Raw genomic sequence first — 26,251 nt, 5'->3', positions numbered from 1 at the left:
TATTAATTGTTACGACAATCGGTTAAGCGGTTTGGGAGTCCATAAATTACATATAGATAGATAGATACATTGGCAATCAATACTCGCTTAAGCGATTTTCTTAAGTCTATTTTTACCATAACTCGATGAAAATCCAGACCATTTCGAACACTTACTAAACAAATTATCACACAAATCGTTTAGCATGTCATAATTTCATCATCGGCTGTGAGGCATTTTTCAGTCGGAGAGTTTTTTTGGAAAGGTCCGCGGCTGAAAATCTATCACCCGTAATTTTAGAGCTAGAACCAAAAACAATTTTTTTTTCAATTTCTTAGAACCAAAGCTAGCGGCGTACGTAGAGTTTTTTTTCGATATCTTGATTTTTTGCGGGGGAAGCACTTTTTCATAGAAAAACGTTGAAAATGTCATAAAAATCGGCATTAAATTGCATATAAAAATATGCAAAAAAAAACTAAAATCCTGCGTGCGTCGCTGGAGAAATCAATTTGAATATATTATGAAAATATCAGTTCAATCAAAAATCATTTGTTTGAGTATTTACTGCAAGCTCAAAAAGTGGTTTCGAGAAAAACGTGGTTTAAGTTTTTAGTTCACTCAGGGTATACATCAAAGGTGTTGCAGAAGAATTTAATTTTTTCTTGAGAGTTGTCCTACTGGAGCTGTAGAGCTAAGGTCTCAACTTAACGTCAATTGCAGCGGGCCGTGATGCTGAATGTGATATTCATTGTAAGGTTTAGCTATGTGCGGGCGTAGGGACTGTATCATCGCGTGGGCGTCTGTGTGTCGCGTGTGCTAGCGTTTAAGTAACATCGCGTGAATAAATTTTAATAAATTCGATTTTATAACCGTGTGTCCATTCGCATATTCGCGTGTGTTCTTGGATGATCGCGCGCGGACCGTGAATCTGATGCTTAATTTTCAGTGTTCGGTTCAGGTGCTACAAGATAGTGTGTTTTTCTATATTTCTAGAGTTCTTGCTCTTAATTCCGCTAGCGAATGACGGATCTCAATAGTAGCATGTCAGTAATAAACTACGAACTTGGAACTATTGAGAACCAGAGCTACAGGTCCAAAGCCCTGGTAAAGGAGGATGGTTGTGATGATCTAGGCCGCGGTCATCACGTAAAGTAACAAAGGTCATAATCCCAAGTCCAAGGCGTGAAGCGACCCGTGCCGAGGGATGAGTGGTCGAAGGGGTGAAAAAGATGCTCGATTGTTAACGAAGCCTGTGGGGTACCTGGACAACCCCCACAGTAAGCGTCCCTTACCACGTTACTGCGGAGCTCTGGCGTGGCGGACCTTTCTTACTCGCGCAACTCGTGGGAACAATATGAGTGAAGTGAACAAAAACAAAAACTAAAAAACGGAGGTGCCGAACCCCTTTGCCAAAGGTGGTTTGGCGAGGTTTCCCCCAGTAGGGGGGAGGGGGTAGTGGAGCGACGGGGCCTTCCCCTTCCCCTTCTATGGAGCAGCCAAGTCGCTCCAAGCGGCGGTTGAGTTCCCCTCGAAGGTCAGGGGCAAGCGCAAGACGGTGCCGAACTTGAAGCAACCTAGGAAGTCACCAGGCGAGGGTGTAAAAAGCAACGCCAAACGGCGTGTAACCGTGACGGCCAAACGCCGTTTGGGCGATGTAAAGCGGAGTGCAAATGACCCCGCCGGGCAGAAAATAGGGACCAGCAACCCGGGAATTGGGGCCTAAGAAAAATGGCCCACATGGGATGCCAGGGGGAGCGACAGGAGTGTAATAGAGTGGTATGATCGAGAGTGAATCAGGTGATAGGGTGAGCATCCAAGTCAGCCTCACATGGTATGTTAGAGGTGAGCAAAAAAGTAAGCCTCGCAAGGTACGAAAAAGGTGAGTACACAAGTAAGCCTCGCATGGCGTGATAGAGGTGAGCACAAAAGTAAGCCTCATGTGGAGTGTTAGAGAGTGAATCAGGGTGTGACAGAGCGAGCACCCAAGTAAGCCTCATACAGGATATATGAATGCGTGAGCGAGAGTGAGTGAGTACATCAAGTACAGCCATCCCCCCAGAAGTAATACCGAGAGGTAGTCCCTGGGGGGAACAATGGCGGTGCCCAATGGAGTTTAGTCAGTATTACCTAGTTATGGTGTCACCATGAGAGCCCGACACTCCAGTACACCCCGTGTGGTAGCTCGGCATCTACTAATGCACGTGTACTGGGTTAGTGCGTAAATTGCATTCTCCATTGTTAAAAAAAGAGTTATTTTTTATTGGTCCACCTGAAGGCATGGATCTAGGCTGCTAGGGCCGAGAGTAGGGACTTCCGGATGTAACTGATTCATGATCGTGTGAACACGGGCATTTTAAGGTTCACTCTTCAGACTGGATTTCCCACTAATCTATCATATACGCCAGTTCTGCCATCCATTCGCTAACCCAGTTGTCACATATACTCAAGACGAACACATACACAGATAGACATACGACTAGCACATAACAATTGTACACTAGTACTTTACTTTCCGGCAGTCGCGCTAGTGTACTTAGTGAGCGCTGCTCTGAAAATCTAGTGAAATCGGCTGCGGCTGCTCATTCAGTGAGCCATTTGCGCGACTTCCAGAGGGTTAAAGCTACAATTATTTCTATATTCACACTAATGGGCTTCTACTTCAACATTTCATTAATTATCCTGTGCACGATGACGAAGCCGACCGATAAATCGACACACAATGACAACGGGTCGACGTCATAGCGTTCACACGATTCAATGGGAGCGGAAAGAACGGTATGACGAAAACAAGTCGATTTTTACTGGTATCACCAACACAATTCATGTAAGATTCATCTTACGAATGCCAAAGTGCCATCTTAGCCACGCATGGTTATACTACATTGAAACTTACCCACTTAATGGAATGGTGACATAAGCGCAACCTGGTAGAGATATCCCAACTTACTTCGAATTGGCCGGTAATTTTTACACAACTTTAACACGCGAGATGGCTGTCTGTGTTCTTTGTGCTTAAACTCAAATGAAACTTCATGCTATTGACAATTTTATTCGGACGAATAATACCCGATTCCTTACAACATGTAGTTGAAAGAAAGTATATACATATGACAAATCAGGAACACCTGGAGGGTTGGGGATGACTGAACTATTCAAGCTTTTCGAAAGTAATCGAGCTTTGCATGCTCGGTTGAAGAAAAAACAGCATTAGTCTACTCTTGGTCTAACATTAGGCGCAAAACAGTTTGGGGCTGGTTGTTATCTTATCAATGTGCGAAGTCACAATAGATAAAACGCGAAAATTCCACCTGCCTCAAGCAAGTGGTTCGGTGCAATCGGTCCTCAGTAGAGTTTAAGTAACAGGTTATCGACGGTCGTGTTTGATCTAAGTTGTGATTGCAGAGTGAACCAGTCCGGTGAAGGACAATTAAAGAAAGTGACAAAACTTTGAAAACGCAAGACCCTTATAGTTTAAAAGTGACGAAAGGATCATTCTTTCGGGAACCGGAAGGAATGTTCTAGTGTATAAGAAGTAATTGCGACAAAAAGATTACAAAAAAAAGAAAATAGGTGAGTTGAAAACCAATATGGCGGCATTCGAAAATCCCACGAAAAAGTTTATATATCACGAAATTTCATCTACGTTTCGTAAATCCCGAATTAATTATGGAGCATATTGTCAAATTTCGTGCGCTCAGTATAGGTTTCGTCCAACGTGACAGATCAGCAGATTACCGCTGAAAATTATCTGTGCAAGCCTAATTTCGAAACGATTTACCGGGATATTGTATAGATAAGATCGTGAGTAATGTTGGCTAAAAAAGGAACAGTGCCACAGCCCTTATACTATATACCTATACGTAAACGGGTGTGCATGAGTGCCGCACTACACGCATGCATAGCATAGGCACACGCTATCTGTCAATCGTTGGTTACTGTGTCTAGGTCTTCTGATAAGATAGCATTGGGCGAATGAAACCACCAACATGGGATTTGCGGAAGGTGAAAGCTGATGAACATAGAGTTCATCATTTGATCACCTATGAAATAGGAAACATAAAAATAAATGAAGTCTCTAAGTGAGGCCTCTGCGTCACGGAAAGGGTGCGGACTCGGGTTTCAAGCCTCCAAATTTTTAAACTCTCTGATTTTACAACAAAAGCAAAGCTTAGTCTTGGTATTATATTGCGTTGCAAAACTTGACCTTCTATTCTACTATTTGACAGACTTCGTAGCCGATTTTTAGTATACAATACAATTGCAGGACTAGTGCTACAACCTTACTGATCATGAAAAAAGGCTTCCTTTTTTGTTGTTGGAGACGAATTACTGCGACCAGTATTTTGATCTATTGTGACTTCCTTGCGGGGACTCCAACATACTACAAGTGACTTCTGAGATCAGCTCCTTACCTTCTGAACTTCCAGACCATGAATTTTGCCACTATAGATCTATATGCAGGGCATAAACGATCTCCAACGAATAAAACCAAAAAGTTAATTAGTTTGGAGTTTACGTTTCGACTTCGTCTCATTGGAAACTCCAGACACCAGCTTTGTGACAGGACTAAGCTAGCACCGGATTGACGCTAGCTCCAAAGACGGAGACACGATTTGTGTTCCTGAACAAACACCTAGTCAAGCGTGGTGCGCCTCATGAGAAGATGTTCTGTTTAAGCTGATGAGAACCAGTGTCGAAGTCGAAGATTGGTTTGACTTAGCAAGCCAATGCAATTAAGCACTATATTGTTTTTCTCCCCAAGGGAAAAAAAAGCTTTAGTAGATGATCTCGATGAGTAGATACATAAAATACCCTCTCAGAACTGACAGGTATTATCGAACATCAAGCGTTCTGTGACTCTGTCGATTATTATTAAATAGTCCTGAAGAAGGCACAAACCAGGGGTCAAAACATTGGCAAAGATAACAAGCAATGCAATCGCCACAATTAGTTTAAAACTTACACTTGTGGCTGTTCGGCCATCTATGGGAGCTGTCCATAAATGTCAGCTTCTTTCTCCGAACAGCCTAGATAAGCCGTGTAGTGTCGGTAGTGGTTGTTTCAACCGGCTAAGAATTACACTACGGACTACCTGTTCCGGTGGTAACACCAAACAGGGAACCCCAATTCCATAGTGTCATGCGACCCGTGCTATGGGTAAAATTGTTGAGGGGGTTTAAAATATTCTCAATGGCGAACGGAGCCTGGGAAGAGCCGGGCGAACTCCCCAGTAACTGGCTGTGGTCCACCAGGAGGTTGATAACTCTATTATCTTTCTCCGGACAAAACCAGCCTAGAGGCCGCGTGGCATCCGGTGGGTTTGAAGTATGTCAGTTATGGAAATAACAGTCAAATTCATTCGCAAAAGTGGCCGCGTCACTTATGAGGAGGCAAAGAGCTTAAGACCGATCAGTCTGACCTCCTTCCTTCTCAAATCAGTGGAACGTTTAATCGACCACTACATTCGGGATGGTAGCTTGGGCGAGCACCCGCTGCATGCAATACAACATGCATATCAGCGGGGGAAGTCTATTACCACCCTGTTACCCAATGTTGTCTACAACGTTGATAAAGCTTTTTCACAAAAGCAATCAAGTTTGGGAGTTTTTCTCGATATTGAAGGTGCTTTTGACAACGTGTCTTTCGAATCCATTTTGGAAACAGCACGAGATCATGGAGTACCTTCATATATCACGAACTGGATACACGCAACGCTTAGCAACCGACATCTGTGCTCATCGTTAAGACAAGTAGAGATGAGGAAACTGAGTGTCTGCGGATGTCCTCAAGGTGGTGTAACTAGCCACACAAGACTGTGGCCCCAAATGGTTACTTGGGATGAATATACACTTGCTCCCAGTGACCTTACACTCACATGTAGTTTTCCTTTTAAAACTTTCAATGTGAGAATTCCTCTTCGTGAGGAATGGCGGTCTGGCTGGATGGAGCGACAACTTGAATAATACGTAGTTTGTTATACGGACGGTTCTTTGTTGGGGAGCCGAGCCGGTGCTGGTGTCTATTGTCATGGGATGAGATTAAACCAATCTTATTCGCTTGGTAGATACTGTACCGTATTCCAAGCAGAAATCTTTGCGATTCTGTGTGGCGTACAATCCGCACTTCAACAGGGAATTTGCGGTAAAAGAATCTATTTTTGCTCTGACAGTCAGGCTGCCCTGAAAGCACTTAGTTCGGCAGATTCGAGATCGAAATTAGTAATCGCATGTCGAACTCAAATCGAAGAACTTAGCATTTCAAATGCTATCTACCTTCTATGGGTACCCGGTCATTCCGGTTTTTACTGGAAATGAATGGGCGGACGAATTGGCTAGAGCTAGCGCTGCGACTGATTTCGTTGGTCCAGAACCAGTTCTACCACCGTCAATAAGTTAGATAAAGCACAAGATTCGCTCTTGGGCTGCATTCGAACATGCCAAACATTGGCGTAGCTTGCAAACTTGCGTTCAAACAAAGGCTTTTCTGCCGGATGTGAGTCCGAAAATGTCAAGAAATTTGTTGCATTTTTCCAAGCACAACTGCAGTATTCTGGTCAGGGCACTGACTGGACATTGCAAACTCAATTATCACATGGCTACTATTCAGCGCGCTGAGTATTATTCATGTGATTTTTGTGAATCCGATTACGGAACATCATATCATTTGATATGCAATTGCCCTGTATTAATGCAATTGCGCATCCGGTTTTTTGGTTCTCCATACATAGATGAACCTATGTACAGAGAGCTGAAATTTAAGGATATGCTTTTGTTCCTAACCCAGTGTGGTAAAGGGCTATAGTTTTTTTAGCCGTATTTGAATGACAATATCTCTTCGGGGGTGTTGTCTGTTATCTCAATATCCCCTCGGGGGTGTTGATATATCCGCTCACTGTTTGGGTAGAGGTTCTAAATCCCTCCGGGGGTTGGAAGTTTTATTCCTGCTGTTGTAACACCTGCAGATCGTTCAGCATCACTCCGGGGGTGCAGAATGCTCTGTTTTAATTGTTCTGTGTCGTTGTTTTCCTTACCCCTAACCTTACCACTTCCCCAATCCTTCCCATCAGGAAAATGATGAAAAGACGATTCTTGGCAAGGCACAAATCTCCGATCAATATGGGGAACATAAACGCTACTGATTCCTGATGACTGATTCTGTGACTCTGTCGATTATTATTAAATAGTCCTGAAGAAGGCACAAACCAGGGGTCAAAACATTGGCAAAGATAACAAGCAATGCAATCGCCACAATTAGTTTAAAACTTACACTAAATTCCATAACAATCAGTCGGAGCATTCACATTTTCCTTATTGAAATGGGTGCCAAGTCATTTGAGCTAGCAGGTCTAGATCAATAAGGAAAGTTCACTTTGACCACGTTTTCTTGTTTTCATATCAGCAGGAGCTGAAAAATTATTAAAAAATCAAATATCGTATTGTATTTGTGGTGCTTAATGTCTTTAAAATTCATAACGCACACCTAAAACACTACTAATGTTTGGCATAATGAATCATCACCTTCTGATAATTTCAAAAGGATTGTATCATAGGGTAATTTCGGAAGAGATGCCACGTCGGATGAGATGTCACTTCTGTACGCTAATATGATATTGCGAATTTTTCTTTCGAGAAATTACAACACTGGAGATAAATAAATAATCCTTATTATTGATCCACTCAAAAATATTATTAATGATTATGTACGTGTCTCGTGTACCCCTTCGGCATAACGGTTAAAAACGTTAGAGGAACACAGAGCTAATTCGTGTATTCGTACATCGATTGTGTCATCACCTTAATATGTATATGCAGAGGTACTGAATTCATATTACCACATTCAACGATATTTGTCGTTTCCCGGTGCAAACGCTTCTGCTTGATTATTGGTTGGGAAGATAATTAGTATACAATGTCTAACATGGTGGAATTGTAGCTCCATTTTCATTATTTTTTCACTTTTTGTCCAGGTGTATTTAAGATATATCTCGAAAAGTAAACCGGGATACAGTTTGACCACAATACGGCCGTTTTCTGCTTGTCAAAAGAAGAAAGTGGACCTATTGTTCCTCATTTTTCGAAACGTGCGACAAATAGCTTAGAGTGTGATATTTTGCTTCTACGATGTAGACAAAGCGACACACGGGTAGATTTGATTGCTTTAGATTGATTTAGCTTTTATTGTAAGCAAGATGAGAAGGTATCAGATACATCTCGTAATTCTCGTTCAAAAATATAAAATCAAGGAGTTTTTCAATTGCATAAATTCAGCTCGTATTGAATCCAAGAAAAACCATAAAATTTTTCAAATCGCAACTTTTTTTTATTTCGATTATAGAGGTTTAACCTTAAGGTCATTCGCCTCTTCGGGATAGAAAAATCTCTTTTGAAAAATTTCTACCCCTCGACTCGAACCTGCGAAAAAATTATACCCTATGTGCGCTGCGTACAAGGCAATCGATTTACCAACTACGCTACGCCCACCCCCTCAAATCGCAACTTTTGCGCTGCTTTTTTGGAAAAACAATGTGCGTCAAACGCAGGAGTCGATTTTTTACGTTGTGAGAGTTTGTAGGAACTAACAACAATAAAGACACACAACGCAGTAATAACAAGTCAGACACAAATAAACAACTGCGAGTACAGCGGCCAATCGACTTCTGTCGGTTGAATGCAACTGAATGGATTTCTTTACTTTTTTATCAAATTTTATCTATCTCAACGAGGCATTGTAATTCTCTCTCACTCACGTGAGAAGAAGCTTATCCGATGTCCAACTTTTCCGAGATAAGATGAGTCGCAAAATTCTCCGTCCCCACAAATAGCGTGAGAATAATTACGATAGACTTGTTTTTTGGTGTTTTGGAATAGCGACAACAAGGCAGCAAGCGCAAAAAGGATACCGCGATAAACTCATTCACTCATTTTCTGGCGGTTTTATTTATCCGGAGAAATAACGCGTTGTATTTATCCGGAGAAGTTGTATGAGTGCCAATAACTTTTCGTGTGAAAATGTGAGTTTTTATTGTCGTAATAGCAAATTATCCGGACGCATTTACTCATATGAGCGATAAATGCAATGCCTGATCTCAATACAATGCATTTTAATGGAAAAAATCACTTAAACGTGCTTTAAAAATACAAAAAATATCCATTAGCAGTCTACCTTCTAATCTCGCCTACTCGTTCCGCTGTAGATACCTGGCAAAAACTAGCACCACTGCAAACGAATTGTGTTGCCATTGATTTTTGGAAATGTCTTGTAAGATCAGCTGCTCGGAAAGCAAAACAATTACTAAAGGTGTAGTTGGTGCACAATCTGGAGAAGATAAAGTCCTGGAAATGCACCATATCAAATATTACCAAGCACAACAACGAATGCGGTAACGTTAACTACTGCATTCCCGTACATATAGACAATGCTGTAGAGATACACGATTTACCTCCGAACCCCTAACATCGTGATTAAAAAATTTATGTAATGATACGGAGAAGTGGATTTCATAACAGCTGAAACGTCGAGGAACATTTTTCCGGGTGTTTCAAATGTTCGTGTGTTTAAAATTCTTCCGAATAAACCAATTTCTTCATACGTAATTATTTGATGCCAATCAACCCAAAATGGGACGTTTAATCAGAAAACACTAGCCATGCACCTAGGGCAGATTCCCTAAAACATTGCACCATGGAAAACCTTGTGTAGAAGCAGCTAAGAAAAGTGCACCTACTATAACCACCCTTTTCTTATGCCAAACCAAAAGCGGCTTTAAAACCAATATCTACCGATCTGACAGAAATAAATATTCACTCAACAACAATTGCGCTCAGGGTCTCCAAGTCAACAACCGGTACCACCAGCAAAAAAGCGAACACAGAAGACGACGAATACGCAATAAAATTTAAATAAACATGGGGAAACTTGACCAGGTTTTCAACTAAAACTGCATAAATCTCTAAAAAAGCCTTCAATCCCTCAAAAGTCATTGAGATAAAATGTGCTAAGTTAATGTGCGTCTTCATGATTTTTTGCAGAATTTTTAATTTAATTTTTGAAAAGTTAGAAAAGTTTATCTGTGATCTTTTTTTTTTGGTTAAGTCTCGCCACTACGTGAAGTCTCCCGACCAAGAGAATTTGAAAAATCATAACATAAAATAATGACATAAAACATACTGTAATTATCTTTTTCCATATTGTCGAGATCCTTAGATAGCAGTAAAAATATAAAAGGGTTGCATTTAATAAATTTCGATTTTTTCATGTATTTCTTTTTAAGGATTAACTGTACTGCTTGCATTGCATGTTCACACGTCACGAAATAAGTCCTACTATTGCTAATTTTGTTTACTAATACTAAAATATAAAGACTTATGTTTGAGGTATGATTTTTGTTTGGCGTGATTAACATTAACAGGAGATACCAAAGCATAATTAATATCAGGATTTTTGTATCGTTCTTCAACTAATTGCCACTTGGTCAAGTCTCCCCATAAAATCTTGGTCAAGTCTCCCCAACATTAGTTATTGCATTTAATGTCATGCGAATTCTAGTAATAACTATAACAATGTTCAAATCATTTCACTGCTTCACAAGGATTAAGATGGTATATTAGTACATTAATAGTAATTAGTAGTCGAGTAGATATGTCCATACAAAGTTTGATAAAAAATTACATTATTTAATGCAAATTTATTATTCACGTAATATTTTATGTAAGGAAAAGATTTTTCATTCCAAACTTTTAAAATTACCTGAAGGGATCGAAGCAAGAATAAAAATATTTTTGAAAAAAAAAATTAAAAATGGAATAGAAGACGCCATTGCCAAAAATAGAATTTTGCGCTTGGTCACGTCTCCCCATGTTCCCCTATATAAAGTAGACAACTAACTACCTTAAGGATGTAGATTTTAAGAAACGTCAAATTTAAAAAAGTTGTGGTATCCACAATCAGAGTTCAAATTGTCAAGCTATTAAATTTATATATGTTTCAATTTTTTCCAGCTTATGTAACGATTTGACAAGGCGAATGAGTACAAATTAATTACAATTACTGTTTATAGTACTCTTCTATGACCACTGGAATTTTTCGCCCATCTTTCAGTTCTACCATTACGACAAAATGCGAGCCCCTAGATAGGACCCGGGCCGCAGAGCAATTGCCCCGGCTGACCCCCCCGCTCTCATTGGGCCTGAATATTGCATGGTTTTCTTTGATGGAGGATTGATTTTTTAAAATGTGCGGCATATCTCCCGAAATTACCCTACTGCGGCAGAAATGAGCCACTCAAAACCGGCATCACCGACGACTGTCCCTGATTTCTTTTCCTGCAGTTCTGATTCTTGAGGCTTTCTTCGTAGAATTACGATAACCGAATCGATCAAATAGGTGCTTGTAAATTTTGCTCCTCGTAAGTCTGTGGGAATATTGGATAAAGCAGAATATTCGCTGTTGGGCTGCATCCGAATTTACCAACCAATGCACAGTGGGAAAAATGTACCCAAAACGCGACTTTTTTGAATAGGCTAGATAAAGTTTACCAAAAAAGGTCTTTTGATGTAGAAAGGTCTGAAAAATTGATATGGATATTTTGGAATATTTATCCAAACAAAAAAAAGAACTCATAACAATTCAGCAATTCTTTTATTTTATTTTGAAGTGGAATCACGGCTAACAGATAAGTTCCATATTCTCTTCTCATAATTTTCCAAAAGTCCTCAGGCTTAAAACAATAGGTTATCACTGTGGTGCTCATACAATTTGCTTCCAAAAATATTTTGTAGAATATTTAATTAAATTAGTCAGCATCAATATTTTTTCAATCCAATTAATTTTGGTTTGGGGGGGGGGGCTTTAACCCCTAACCCCTCTCCACTTGGCTACGCCACTGTCTGATCAGACATCCGGTTCCGGAGTTATTGATTGAGAAGTGCGGTCATACAGTATATCCCCATATAAACAGGTACCACCAGGATATCTAGCTGATGCAAAACTTATTAGAATGAGTGTTTAATTACTTAGATTTGCAGGCCCGTAGCCGCTTTGACCACATTGACCACCTATGTTGGTCTAGATGCCCCGTAGAATTTGCCAATGTTAAGAGTTAATCTCACACCTATTCCTCAGAAAATTCCTAACCGATTTCCTCCACCTTTCAAATTTCAAATGATTGATGCAATGCTTCAATTGGCTGTTATTAAATTTCATCCAGATCTGACTTTCAGTTCCGGAGATACAGATTGGTTAGTGGGGTCACATAGGAATCTCCCATATGCCTGTACCATCATAATACTTACTTTTTGCCTCTCATATATAGAAAGGTTATGCTCTGGGACGGGACATGCGAAGACGGTGTTCTTTTTCCTTCCCGACATTGATGTTATTTTGCAGGGAAAAATCAGCTTGCAAAATAATTTCAAGCAAATGTCGATGATAGTGCTGTGCCGATGCGGCATAGATTTCTGCCGATGAGGTACAGATTTGTGCCGAAAATAATGGAGCTCATACATGACATGAATTGTGTTATCGTTTCTCTGTGCTATGTAAAACAACATTAACCATAACTCTTGAGCAGAATAATATAATTGCACTTGCCGTCGTTGCATTTTTCATATTTGTTTCTGTGTATGTACATGCATCTAAACAACATGTAAAATATATTTTCCAAAACCAGAATATTACGATACTGTTTATTACAAGAAAATGAAAATCATCAAGAAAGGCCCGGTTCGCAGTGACAGGCCATTGCCGGTTCGCGGTGACAGTTACTTTATTTCACTTTGCACGTCCCGTCCCAGGTCTTGCTATTACTCTGAAAATCGTCAACCTAATCCAAGCCTGTTTTTAACTTAAATAGTACCTAATTCTGGATTTTAACAGGGGTACTCCCCCACATATCGCATAACCTCAACAGCGTTCCCCCCATTAAACCCCGGCAGATCACTCTCCATCCCCCCCCACGCCAGGCTATCACCTCACCGCACCTCTTACAGACCCATAACTTTCTCATTTCCAGCACCTTTACCCACCAGGCATACCAAAATAAGCTAGAGGTGGTGCCTCTGTGTTGTGGGTTTTTCATTACTCTCACACACCCACTCCCGCATTCCAAAATAAGTTGGAAAAAAAACAGCATTGAACTAATGCTGACTGGGCTAATTAAGTATGATATATCTTTTTTGATTTAAGTGTTTCAGCGTTGATACGTAGTTCTTCGTAAACAGCGAGCCATTCTATATAGGTGTACTAATAATGTAACAGACATTTCCACAATAAGATTGAACATAACCATCCATGGAATCATAGTTTGGAGAAATAAGAAAGCCACAATTGCCCAACTAGGTGGAATATAACAAGTTTTTATTTTTTTATTTATTTCGATTATAGAGGTTTTAACCTTAAGGTCATTCGCCTCTTCGGGTTAGAAAAATCTCTTATGAAAAATTTCTAACCTTATGTGCGGGGTCGGGACTCGAACCCAGGTGCGCTGCTTACAAGGCAATCGATTTATCAACTGCGCTACGCCCACCCCCAAGTTTTTAATTAATTACGTTAAATACCATAGAAAACAACATTTGGGAATCACTTTCGCTGGAATACCAGTATCCAAAGCCGTCGTGCACTCCTTGCCGCTATTGAGGCGTTTCTTATTTTTTCGCTACGCGATTAACCATGATTTTGTCCCAATACATTTTTATATCTTTATTTTAGAGGCTTTCAGCTTTGAGCTGGTTCACCTCTTATCCCAATCCCAATACATTGTTTCAGGAACCAAACAGCTAATGCTAAAATATAATCAAACGTACGATTCGCAATTTTCTACATTCATTTTCTTTATTCGTGGAAAACAAGACGGAAATTTGCCTTGACAGAAATGTGATTAACACTGGGTCAAAAAGGCTTAAAAAGCATGTTTTTTAATTCTTACAATAAAACTGTTGTAAATTATAACTTGCTCTTCTCGCCAAAATGACGGTATTAGCTTAGAATTTAAAAAAATAAATAGAACGAATTTTGAAAAATTGGCGGTTATACGACTTTGAACATCCACCCTTCAAATATATAAAGAAAAACTAACCCAAACTAACTCGATTATCTGTTAATATGATTACAATTTGGATCGTTGAATAAATCCTTGAATTTTGTTTGGTTTATCGAAGGGATGATAAACGATTTTCGAAGCAATGGAAATCAACCCAGCAATCCATATTATCAATAGGTTTTGTATTGCAACATTAGTATTTGGTCAACATTATGAGAGTGAAAAATGTGAGCTCATACTTCCACCATATACAAACACCGCATTTCGATTCAAGTACGAGTTAGCGTATTGATATCTCCCTCATGTAGGTATATAAAGACTTCTTATCTTATCGATCTGATAGGCATTTACAAACACATGCTGAATCTACTTCTATAACTTCATGCAACTCCCTCGGCAAAATTCGTTGACTTACCTTTAGCAAACACCTACGACATAACCTGGAGCAATCAGCGAAACACTTGATTCTCTTGAAAGCGTAAACCGTTTCCACGAAAAATGTATTACTAATCAATCTGATTGCATTCTTCTAATTCACTTCAACAGGTCAGTCAAAGTAAAATATGGGTTACACATTCTCATTAGCGGTATTCCCGCTAATCGCCACCGTTTTATGTGTGCTGATTCAAGCCCAAGTACAGGAGAATATTCAAACGAGGGTTTCCCCAAGCCTGCTGGAATGTTACGAAAATCCTGAACTATTCGAACGGGACAACCGACTTCCGATGACGATGAATATGCTAATCGAATTGATCCGAAAAATTGAGGATTCGCCACAGTTCACGCAGGACATTCGTCAGCTGACGAACGGGTTGTTGCATCGCTACCGGCAGGATGGTATCGTACGGGCTCCGGGAGTGCCGAACATTGCCGGTGTATTACCATTCAGCCCGATCGGGTTCCATTTTACCAAACACAGAATACTGTTCTCCCGGCTGTTGCCGGGAACTCCTATTGGTAACTTTTCACTGAACGCACAGGAACGGGTAAGTTTTCTGAATTGAGTCGATGTCAAATTTGGCGTATTTGAATGGATCAAGCCTTTTAACTATTTTGCAGTGTGCGCTTCATTTTATGATATCCAGCTCTATTGACACGATGGTTCGAGGTGATGAGAGCGTTCGTTGTACTCAGCTGTCTCAGTATCGGGCGGCTCGGGTCCCCAGAGAACTGGACATGAAAGATAGAATGAAGCTGCGATCAAATTACCTGGGAGACATTGAAATGCTTGCTCAACCCGAGATGAACCAGATCCGGAAACAGATTAAAAAGATGAAACAAGCAGCTCGTCTGGAGATGGATCCGGAGGATGAACAGGTTGTCGAGGATGCTGCTGCTCCAGCGGAAGCTGCTGCTGGAGACGCTGTGGATCCGGTTCCCGCTGAAGCCGAGGAAGGCGAACCTTTGGAAACGGAATTCACTGGCATCGGTGATGATGCTGGCCTTGTTGATATTGCGTCGAATGCGATCAGTGCATGTCCAGTGGAAAATGGTGTGGTTCATACTCGATGGGGTACCCTCTCGGCTGGAACTGTCCTGGCTGGTATCGCGGCAGGAATTGAACCTCAAACTATAGAAGTTCGTAATTTAATCCCAACGAAGAATGCTCAGTTCCGAGCTCGTCAACAAGCACAACCATTGCGCGTGGACAACCGATGGGCAGCAACTTTATCAGGAGACCTTGCGGAAGTGACACTCCTACATTCGCCGTCCCAACCGAATAACATTCAAGTCGGTGCAGCCGGAGCCTGGAACCACACGGTCATTCCACGTTGGTTCTTCCTTAGTCAACGAACTGCTCTCGAAATGACCGATGCGGAAATTCGAGCTGGCATCGACGGACTGACACTAGCCAACAACATTGTGGACTGGCGAAACAGGGCTTCCACTCTTCGGCTAAGTCAGCTGTTGGATATGTACTACTCGCAACGGGGCGTTTTCAACCAGTCTGTACGTTCGTGCAATCGGCGAGACCTGTTCACCACGACCGCACCTATTCAAACGATGCGGGAACAAGCGGCTGCTTTCAGCAACGTCCTCGACAGGGAGATGCAGATGGCCTTTACCGTAACGCAGACTGCGATCAACCAGTTCTCCGGTGCTGCCGCCGACGCGTTGGTGGCTTATGTTCGTGAGTATTGCGCTTTTCAACTTAGTAAAAAGAATTAGTTAAGGAATTTGCGTTTCAACTTAGTCTCAGCAGAATCCGACACTAACTTAGTGACAGGAATAATTTAGCGCCGTATTGACGTTAGCTAAAAAAAACTTAAGCCTTGATTAAGCTGATGAGAAATAATGGAATCGAAACTTGATTTGGCTTAGCAAGCCACGGCCATATGCATTATGCTATATTTCTTAATTATTTAGTAAAATGGTATAGTACACCGGAATCAAGACGGTGGTTCGAAATATGAATTAGTTCGTACAAAAGTGTTTGTTGGCTTGGGATTTAGTTCTTAAAAAATGTTCGCTTCACATTCTTATCAAATTCGTTGGTTGAGAAATTATCTCGATAATCCTAACAATATAGGTATTTTTGGATGGGGCTTGACAAGTAAATGATGAAAATGGATATTTGGACCCTTTTTGAAAAACAAGATGGCGACTACCAGCTGGACAGTAATCTCGATAATCCCAATTTTGGCATTTTTGGAAAGGACTTGAGAAGCAGATGATGAAAATGGATGTTTGGCGCCATTTAGAAATTCAAGATGGCGAGTTGAGCAATATTCTCGATAAATCAAACAATATGGGTATTTTGTGAACGGGATTCACGGGTAGATGATGAAAACGGATGTTTGACGACACTTCCAAACCCAAGATGACGACTTCCGGTTGAGCAATGTTCTCGACAACCCCAAAATATGGATATTTTCGGATCAACCCGCTTGGAAGAACATCGGACAGCCAACAGAAATCCGTCAGGATTCCGGCAGCTGTCAAAATTATCAAAATGGCGCTGCCCAAATTCAGCTATACTTCGTCCCGTCAGTTCTTTTTTATTTATCTTTGCATATTTGCAATTTTAATATCAAATTTTCAAGAAAGGTATTTTTGGCAGATAAAAAATAAGGAGAAACAAAGAATTTATTTTAAACACTGTAAGTAATGTGAATTTTTTGTCTCCAATTAGTAAGAACATGTTTTTGGAGACAATTCATAAATTACGTAATGCTTTCATGGGGGGAGGGGGTACGACAAGTTGTGACATAGGGGGGAGGGGGAGTTAGCTAGATCGTTATGTCACATGTCTTCAACGAAGAAATTTTATTTTCTTGGAATTTGTTACGTAATAGCGGAGGGGGGATGGAGAAATTTGTGACAATTTGTTACATGGGGGAGGGGGGAGTCAAATTTGGGCACTCTTTGAGTTACGTAATTTATGAAGGGTTCCATTATAAATATTTAAAAAAAAAATTAAAAAATACAAGCAATATCCGAAGAGGTACAAACCCGGTCTTTTCGGTGCGTGCCGGATAGAAATCCAACAGGAAATACCGTTAGTGACCGTAAGACGAAAAATTCGGCAAGGCACTTCCGAGTGACTGGCTTGACAAGTAGATGATGAAAATAGATGTTTGGCGCCATTTTTAAATCAAAGGCGACTTTCGGTTGAGCACTATTTTCTAAAACTCAAAGAATATGGGAATTTTGGAACTGGCTTCACGAGTAGATGATGAAAATGGATGTTCAACGACCCTTCAAAATCCAAGATGATGACTTCCGGTTGAGCAATATTCTTGATAACTCACACAAGATTATGAAAATGAATGTTTGGCGCCATTCCGAATTCCAATATGGCGACATTCGGTTGAACGATATTCTCGAAAACTCAAACAATATGGGTGTTTTGGGAACGGGTTTCACAAGCAAAGGATGAAAATTTATTTTTGACGCCGTTTTGATTTCGAATATGAAAAATATTCTCGATAACCCTAACAATATGGGTAGTTTTGGAACGGGCTTGATAAGTAGATAATGAAAATGGACGTAATAATATGAGTATTTTTGGGTCGGGCTTCAAGGGTAGACGATGAAAATAAATGTTTGGTTGCATTTCGAAATCCAAGAACAATATTTTCGATAACTCTAACAATTTTTGAAACAGGTTCGACGAGCAGATGATAGAAATGGTAGTTTGACGCTATTTCGAAATTCAAGATTGCGGCTTCCTGTAAAGCAAAATTCTGTAGAACCCTGTAGTTTGGGTATCGCTTATGCCCAGCAAATCTGAGACACCTTTTCTCAACACCTCAGGATCTACGCATACGCTCGTGGCTAATCGCGGCCAAGAAAACGCCTGATATTTACCCTCAAGCAAACACAATTTTTGTTTCCTTTCTTGTTGACACTTTTATTCCTTTTCTCACACTTTCTTACTGTCTATCTCCTAACTTAGCACTTGTCAGTTCTTCGGTTTTCTTGTTGCTCCCACTCCACCACACCGTACTCCACTGCTTTCCTCCGCTGATTCTACGGTTTCAAACGGTATTCTACGGCAACAGCACGTCGCTTAATACATTTAAAACAAAAATTACAGCTTCAAGTTATAAACAACAGTTATTTCTGCTCTTCTACTCGCACTTCGCTCCCTTTTCATTGTATACACATCATCACTTCTCTTTACTTCGACTTTATTTTCACTCTAATGGGTTGATTTGATAACTTCAACTTTCCTCGCCGATAGTTCGGGTAATTGAACTTCAGTTTTGGCGGTTATTGATTTTATACCCTCAAACGCTGACCTTTTGGTTCGCCAATGAATTCCGCCCAACTCATCTATTGTTGCCACCCCCAATGGTCGCCTGTTTACTGAACCTGGCATCTGATGGTGGGTGACGGAAAATGTGGTGAGTTTTCCTGGCTGCATTCTGGCCTTCTGACTTTTAGACAATTCACAGATCTTTTCTTGACATACACAAGTTTAATAATCGTAAAATAATCCCATAAATCTTAGACTGGTACAAACACGCTATTTGCAAGCCTAATCATAAGGGTATTTTTGAATGGCTTGGCGAGTAGATGACGGAAATCGATGAGTGACGTAATTGTGAAGACCAAGATAGCGTCCTCCGCGTGAGAAAAAAATTCTAGAACTATATCATCCGCTCCACTAACCACTATACTTATATCTACTCTCTAATTATCTCGCATCGAAAAAATCTGAATTCGCCATGTTGGATTTCAAAATGGCTTTCGACATCGATTTCCGCCATCTGCTCGTCAACCCCATTCCGAAACTACCCATATTGTTGAGGTTAAGAGAATTTAACTAAACCGGAAATCGCCATCTTGAATTTCAAAATGGCTCTAGACATCGATTTCCGCCACGCACTCGTCAACCGCGTTCAGAAAATACTCACATTGTTGAAGTTATAGAGAATTTATCTAAATTGGAAGTCGCCATATTGAATTTCAAAATGGCTCTAGACATCCACTAAAGTGGAGTATCCGAGCAAAAAAAAATATTTCCGAGAAAATTTTTGGAGGGTAGATGTCTTCGGCAAAGTTGTAGAATATTATGTTTTGAATAACTTCTTCGAAGACACCACAGACTTCAGACCTCATTTTAGAGGTCAAATTGTTGTAAATAAGATCTAAAAACCAGTTTTTCAGATTTTCCAAGTTAAAATAATCAATTAAAGATTATTTCAATATGTTCTGTAAACTTGCAAGTATCTCATAGTTTAGTTGAAGGAACTAATGCTGTAAAATCAATGTTTAATGGCTTCTAAAATTATTTTTCGCTTAAATTTGTCCTATTTTCATCAAAGATTCTGTGTTCATAAGCACTTTGTTGCAGCCAAACTTTAGTTATTCCGATACTGTTTTATTCAAAGAATGACATAAATATTACACAAGAAGAGGATATAGTGGGACTCATTGTTTTTATGCGACTGTTTATAACATAAAATATGCCTATATTAATTTTAATTTATATACATTATTAGCTATTAAGGAGGGTAACTGTTTCAGCGCGAGAAAAAATACTGTTTTAGCGATTTTTTTTTAGATTTTTAGATTAAGCGAATTGATCGAAACTTTTGTACATTATACTGCATCATTTCAATAATATTTTGTAATTTTTCCATGCAAAAATATTGGCAAGCGACTCGGTGACGAAGCCTTTTGTGGAACATCTCTGAAAAAAACATGACTTGCAGTGTTAATGGCCATTCAAAAACTATTTAACCGATTTATTTCTTACTTTGCATACACATTCTATGGAAAGAAAAACTCCTACGTTGAGTTTTCGGGATAAATTTTCATTTAAGGGGGCTTTCTATACATAAAATAGTAGATTTTTATGTAAAAAATATCCATTCCGCTTACAAAAGTTTCGATCAATTCGCTTCACCTAAATTTCTAAAAAAATCGCAAAAAAAATTTTTTTTTAGCGCTGAAACCCTTTCCCCTCTTAACAAAATGTTATTTTTACGCGCACCTACAAAATACAAATATTGTATCGATTTTGCTGGATATTTTCGGCAAATTTAAGACTAAGAGAAGCGAAAGCAATGAAATTGAAAGACGGATAGGTATTCTAGACTGAATCAGTTATAAACTTAGAATGGAAAACTAGGACTAGGCAGGCTCATATGAACATGAGCGAAAAGAAAATGTGAAGAATCCTTTCTCTTCTGCTAAGTAGGAGTTTGGCGTTGCACCCAAGTCTACCGCATGGTCGATAGAACATAAGTCATCATCATGTTTTACCGCCGACTTTGGAACAATTTCGTTGCAAATACTGCATACAAAGTGTAGATCAGGGCTCCGCTAAATTTTTTTTTTCGCTTTCTCAAAATAATCCCTTTTAATTTAAATGTCAAAGTTAAGTCAAAGGCTCAGATACCAAATTTTACATCATTTGGACAAAATTAAAATCGATCGAAAAAATATGCGCATTGAATAAGTGAATTTATTCTATATTGTGATTCAACATTGAATGGCGACAAAATGTCCGCCACAATTTTTTTTTTGATCAGGTTTGAAAAAGGTTACTAAAATCGGTTGTCGGCACCCAAACATGGTCGCTTGTCGGCACTCCATTTTTTGTGGCAAATTCTGTATTCACTATAACCCAATCAATATGAGCATTTTCGGAATGGGCTTGACGAGTAGATGCCAGAGATTGATTTTTGACACCAGTTTGAAAACCAATGAAAGGCGACATCCGGTTTAGCGGAATTCTCTATATCCCAATCAATATGGACATTTTCGGCACGGTTCTCATGAGTCGATGCCAAAAATCGATGTCAGATGCCATTTTGAAATCCAAGATGACGACATAGCTATTCTAAAAGCACCAAGATTGAAGGTCTTTAGCTGTGTCTATAGTAAACAAATCCGTCATATCAATTATGACGAATTTTGTACTATAGCTTCGACATGTTGGATTTTTGTATGGTGACGAAAATCAGTTTTGGGTATGGAATCATCCTACTATTACAACCTTTGCAAATTGTAGTAGGATGCCGACAACCGACCACATTTTTTGAAATGACATAAAATTATCATTTCACTAAATTGTCAATCAAATTTTTCATATTGACGGGACAAATTAAATTCCTTCACCAGTTATTAGCTAAGTCTTCTAGATTTCCATTGATATGCTTATGTTCCTATATCATGAAATTAGAGAAATGTGATGAGCCAAATACAAAAGGATGCCAACCGACCACATTCCCCTACCATGGGAAAATATGTATGTAGAATAAATAAATGCTATAACATTTGGAATAGCTCCCAGAAAATTACAATTCACACTTTTTAAAATAAAATAACCTTAGAATTTGAATAAAGATATTTCCATTTCTCGAAAAATATGGCAAAGTGTAGTACTAAGTCATTTTGTCCCCAAAATCCTCTATTTTAATAATTTTTCTGCCACGTCATGCAAATCATACATATGTTGCTGTTTTTCTAACGTAAAAATATCTCAGAAATCGAACGAAACCTTTTTGGCCTTTGTCCGAATACGAGAAGTACGGATTATAGGGCCTTTTGTCATTCATATTAAATTTTATCATTTTCTCGTGCATATATCGCTATTATTCTTCAATCAATTCTCATCAAATGTAGCTTGGTTAACGTGGAAAATTCTTAGGAAAAAATCAAAACTGGATTCGCTTCCGGTTAAATTCAGAAACATTAAATTTTTTAACATTAACTCTACAGATCACATTTTTTTAACTGTCCTAATACCTCAACTTCCCCTATTTTCCAGCAACTTTTCCCATGTGCTCCCTAAGCGCATTTTGCACTTAAAGTAGCAAATTAAGCAAAAGAATTTATTGTTAAATGAATTTAATTATAAAAATGTGAAATCGAGGCTAAATGTCAGAAAATTTGATGTTTCTGAATTTTACCGGAAACGAATCTATTTTTATTTTGTTCCTGAGGATTTCCGCGTTCAACAAGGTACATTTTATTAAAATTTAGTGAAGAATAATAGAGATATATACACGAGAAAATGATAAAATTTAATATGAATGACAAAAGGCCCTATTACCCAACCTTCTCGTATTCCGACAAAGATCAAAAAGGTTTCGTTCGATTTCTGAGATTTTTTTACATAACAAAAACTGCAAAATATGTATAATTTGCATCACGGAACAGATTTTTTTTTAATTGAGGATTTTGGGGCAAAATGACCCAGCACCCCGCATTCCCGTATTTTTCGAGAAACAGAAATATCTCCATTCGAATACTGTGGTTATTAACTTTTAATTGTAATTTTCTGAGTGTTACTTCAAAAGTTATTACATTCAATATATTTTTCCTTCATATTTTCCCATAGTACCAATTTCAAAAAATTAAGCGAAGGTTTAGACTTGTCCAAATGATGTGAAATTTGGCATCTGAGCTTACTTTGACATTTGTCACAATAGGAGATGGGGGGCCTTTGAATAAGACAGAGTAAGAATGGCCGGAACGGTTACAATCCACCTTTTTTGGACACACTGAGAAACGATAGATATGTCCTCAAGCATGAATCGAACCTGCGATCTTCCAGTCTATAGTTGGGTGCGTTAACCGCTCCGCCATCCAGGAACTGGGATGATGTCATCATTGATTCTCAACAACAAGACTCGCGTCAAAATAAGGAATATATGTCATGTATTCGCCAACCTTTTGCCGAAAATACCGAAAATAATATTATGTTAAGGTTAAGGGGTTAGTGGGGTATTGTCTCGCACTATAGGATTCTATAATTATATCTTCCGTTATTATTTCCAGTTTCAAGTTCAAAGCCACACACATACTTTTGAATGTATATGTAATCTAGCAAAAGAAATCTATTTTTTGAAAATTCTTCATGTCCCCTTAAAAGTTCATATTTCATGTTTCTAATTTGGAAAAAATGAAGAACTCTGCCATTTTTTAACCAATTTCGATCATTATCAGTCGTTGAATGCGGAATTGATGAAAAGTTTTGGTAGTCATACTTCTAACCCCTAAAACAAAACAAACTTAAGAAAAAGTTAAGAAATGACTGCGCATTGACTTCGATCTATGATTTATAATAAGGAAGTACTTGGTTTCTCATTTTAGCATCCTCACTAAACGACTTGTCATGCGAAGCGACAGCGATCACTCCAAATGATCCAACAAACTACAGAACCGCTTCCGATTTGTTCATCTTCATTGACAGTTCTTGGCCTTACAGGGACATTCAAGCCGTCGTTTCGTAAGTGCAGGAAGGTTAACTCATTAGAAAATCATTTAAGAAATATCTTTACTTACAGTCACCTTTTGGACGGTTTGGACGTCGAGCGCTACGGTACCACCTACACTATTCTGAACGCCCTATCCGGTGAAGTGATTGTTAATGCCACCCACTTCCTTTCGGATTTCTACGCAAACTACACAAACGCGATCCATCAAGCTCGTTAGTATTACAACTCTGTGACAAATTTCGCCTGATACACTAACGCATCTTCCCCTTTAGAACAACCCGGGCTCGGTATGCCGGCTGTGCTTCGGAACCTTCGTCTCCAGATCACTCCGATCATGATGGCGGAACGTCAAACCTCAAGTATGAGTGGTCGATCCAAAATTGCTCTAATCATTCCGAATACGGCCGCTGTCAGCGAAGGCGATACAAACTATGCCATTGAACAGCTGCAGATTATGCGGGAAGAAATTCCGGACCTTCGGCTCATCTTCTTTTCCGGTGGATCTGCGACCCGTTTCAACAGGTTTGTTCGCGAGGAAGATATTTTCCCGCTGCGTGAGCTAGGAACCGGTGCCGTTATCGATACGGTTCAGGTTCAAACCACTCCTGTTATCCAGAGAATTCAACAGATACCTAGACGGATTGTGAACCCTCGCTGTGGACATGACTGGATTCAGAACGATTGGGGAACAAACACGCTCAATCAGTACGTTGAACCTCGAGGAATTGTGTTCTACCGTATCCATCCGAACTATTTCTTCCGTGCTGGAAACAACAGGCGTCTCAGAGTTCAAGGCCATGGTTTCGCACAGTTAACGGTGTGTCACTCGAGATGGACACAAAACCCAAGGTAGCATACTCTTCTATTGATAACAAATTATACGTAGATTTCGCAATTTCATTCGCTTTGTCTTTTCAGATCAAATTCTTCTCAAGGCGCAGATGTGACTACCTGTCAGAATACCAATACCGAACCAGTGGACATCGACTTGTCGAATGCCTGCGACGGTAGGCAGCTTATCCACAGTTGTCCTCCGTTGTTCTTCTCCGTGGAACACACCCAGCAGACCGAGGTGACAAGCTTCAGATGTACAGAGAATGAATGCCGCTTCCCGGATAATGCCCGGTTCGCCATTGTCACGGAGAATTTGGGTTGTTTCAGTTCGGCCGGGATGGTGATTAGCTCGTTCACTTTGCTTATTATTGTCCTGTTGGCTGTTTTTGGCAGACAGTAGCGTTAGTTAGTGACTTTAAGGTATCTAGCTTGGTAAGTTCAGTATTCCGTCTTAGTAAAGTATGACAAATAAATATTTTTTCATGTCCTACACCATCGCGCAGTGTATTTTCAGCAGCAACCTTAAGATATCCGAATAGCCTTCGTGCCTATGAACATTTGTGTTTTTCAAATGTTATCTTGTTGATTACGGCTAAATTCCGGATAAGCGACAAACCATAAGGGACCATATGAAGGTCCGCTACAGTCAATGAACACCATATTGTACCATAAATATACCACAGTAAGGTTCTTTGAAAACAACATATCGGATCATTTTTTCGGACCATTCGATGGTGTTTCTGTGGGTTCTCTGTTTGCCGGCTGTTCGACCATCTATGGAAGCTGTCCTTCAGCAGCCTAGAAAAGCTGTGTAGTGTCGGTAGTGGTTGCTTCAACCGGCTTACAATTACACTTCAGACCACCTGTTCCGGTGGTAGAAACCCACCAAGCAGGAAACCTCAACTCCATAGTGTCATGCGATCTGTGTTATGGTTAAATTTGTTGAGGGAGTTTTAAAAATTCTCAATAGAGAACGGAGCTTGGGAAGAGCCGGGCGAACTCCCCAGTATGCTGCATTACGCTGCGGAACGCTCGCTCTACGCACCGACATTTTTGCGTTGATGATCATTATTATTTTGCCGCTTTTTTTTGGTTGGAAGTTTGCTGAGGCTTTTGGCTTATGGTAGTTGGGTGAATTTTTTCTGGGTATCCATTATCAAATTTCGATGTGTACAGACGAACCTGCCCAGAGGCTGTGTAGTATCCGGCCAAGAATAAAGCCACTGGCCTCCTGTTCCCATGTCGTAGGATGTGACTGTTAGCAGGAGCCCCTAAGTCAAGGTGTAGTTTCGTGCCAACGACTTGATGGCTAGAGGGTCTAAAATATGCCACTCGTGCACGGATTTGGGATTTTAACCCTCCGGACGTCGCGCTTATGGCCCACTGAACGAGTAACCGCTGGTGCTGGATTTTCAGAGCAGCGCACACTCAGTGCACTAGAGCGACTGCCGGAAGGTTAAGCTGCAAATAATGGACCATTATTTTCAAAGCAAATTAACTGTAACCGTTGGTAACATAGACAAAAAGTAGTTCAGTGTATCTACCGCATAACGAGTGATCTCCTTCTAATGATTTCAAAAGTGTTGTATAATATTGTAGGCTTCCGCACATTATCGACAGTGATGCAAATGCTTATCACATTATTTGGGGCAGTTCAGACATATATGAGGCAGTTCAGACATCAATCGGAGAGGTTCTGAAATGATGGAGTACATAACTAGTA

The 26,251-nt window shown here is 39.9% G+C and overlaps 1 protein-coding gene across 2 annotated transcripts in view; it reads left to right on the top strand.

Moving 5' to 3' along the window:
- LOC131693093 (uncharacterized) overlaps window positions 1-25,018 on the top strand; it is a 141,001-nt gene extending 115,983 nt beyond the window's left edge. The window contains exons 1-7 of one of the 2 annotated variants that reach the window (XM_058980632.1): window positions 3,315-3,549; window positions 14,561-15,000; window positions 15,074-16,145; window positions 23,570-23,705; window positions 23,764-23,906; window positions 23,967-24,543; window positions 24,613-25,018. In XM_058980632.1, coding sequence (XP_058836615.1) covers window positions 14,578-15,000; window positions 15,074-16,145; window positions 23,570-23,705; window positions 23,764-23,906; window positions 23,967-24,543; window positions 24,613-24,928 — 2,667 coding nt within the window. In that variant the 5' untranslated portion in view covers window positions 3,315-3,549; window positions 14,561-14,577 and the 3' untranslated portion in view covers window positions 24,929-25,018. Of the gene's footprint in view, window positions 1-3,314; window positions 3,550-14,560; window positions 15,001-15,073; window positions 16,146-23,569; window positions 23,706-23,763; window positions 23,907-23,966; window positions 24,544-24,612 lie in introns of those variants that run through there. The other variant, XM_058980633.1, reaches the window with a different exon arrangement.
- Window positions 25,019-26,251: the final 1,233 nt, after the last annotated feature.

Source organism: Topomyia yanbarensis, chromosome 3 (genome assembly GCF_030247195.1).
Source record: "Topomyia yanbarensis strain Yona2022 chromosome 3, ASM3024719v1, whole genome shotgun sequence".
Lineage (NCBI taxonomy): Eukaryota > Metazoa > Arthropoda > Insecta > Diptera > Culicidae > Topomyia > Topomyia yanbarensis.
This window is presented reverse-complemented; position numbering and strand designations above follow the sequence as displayed.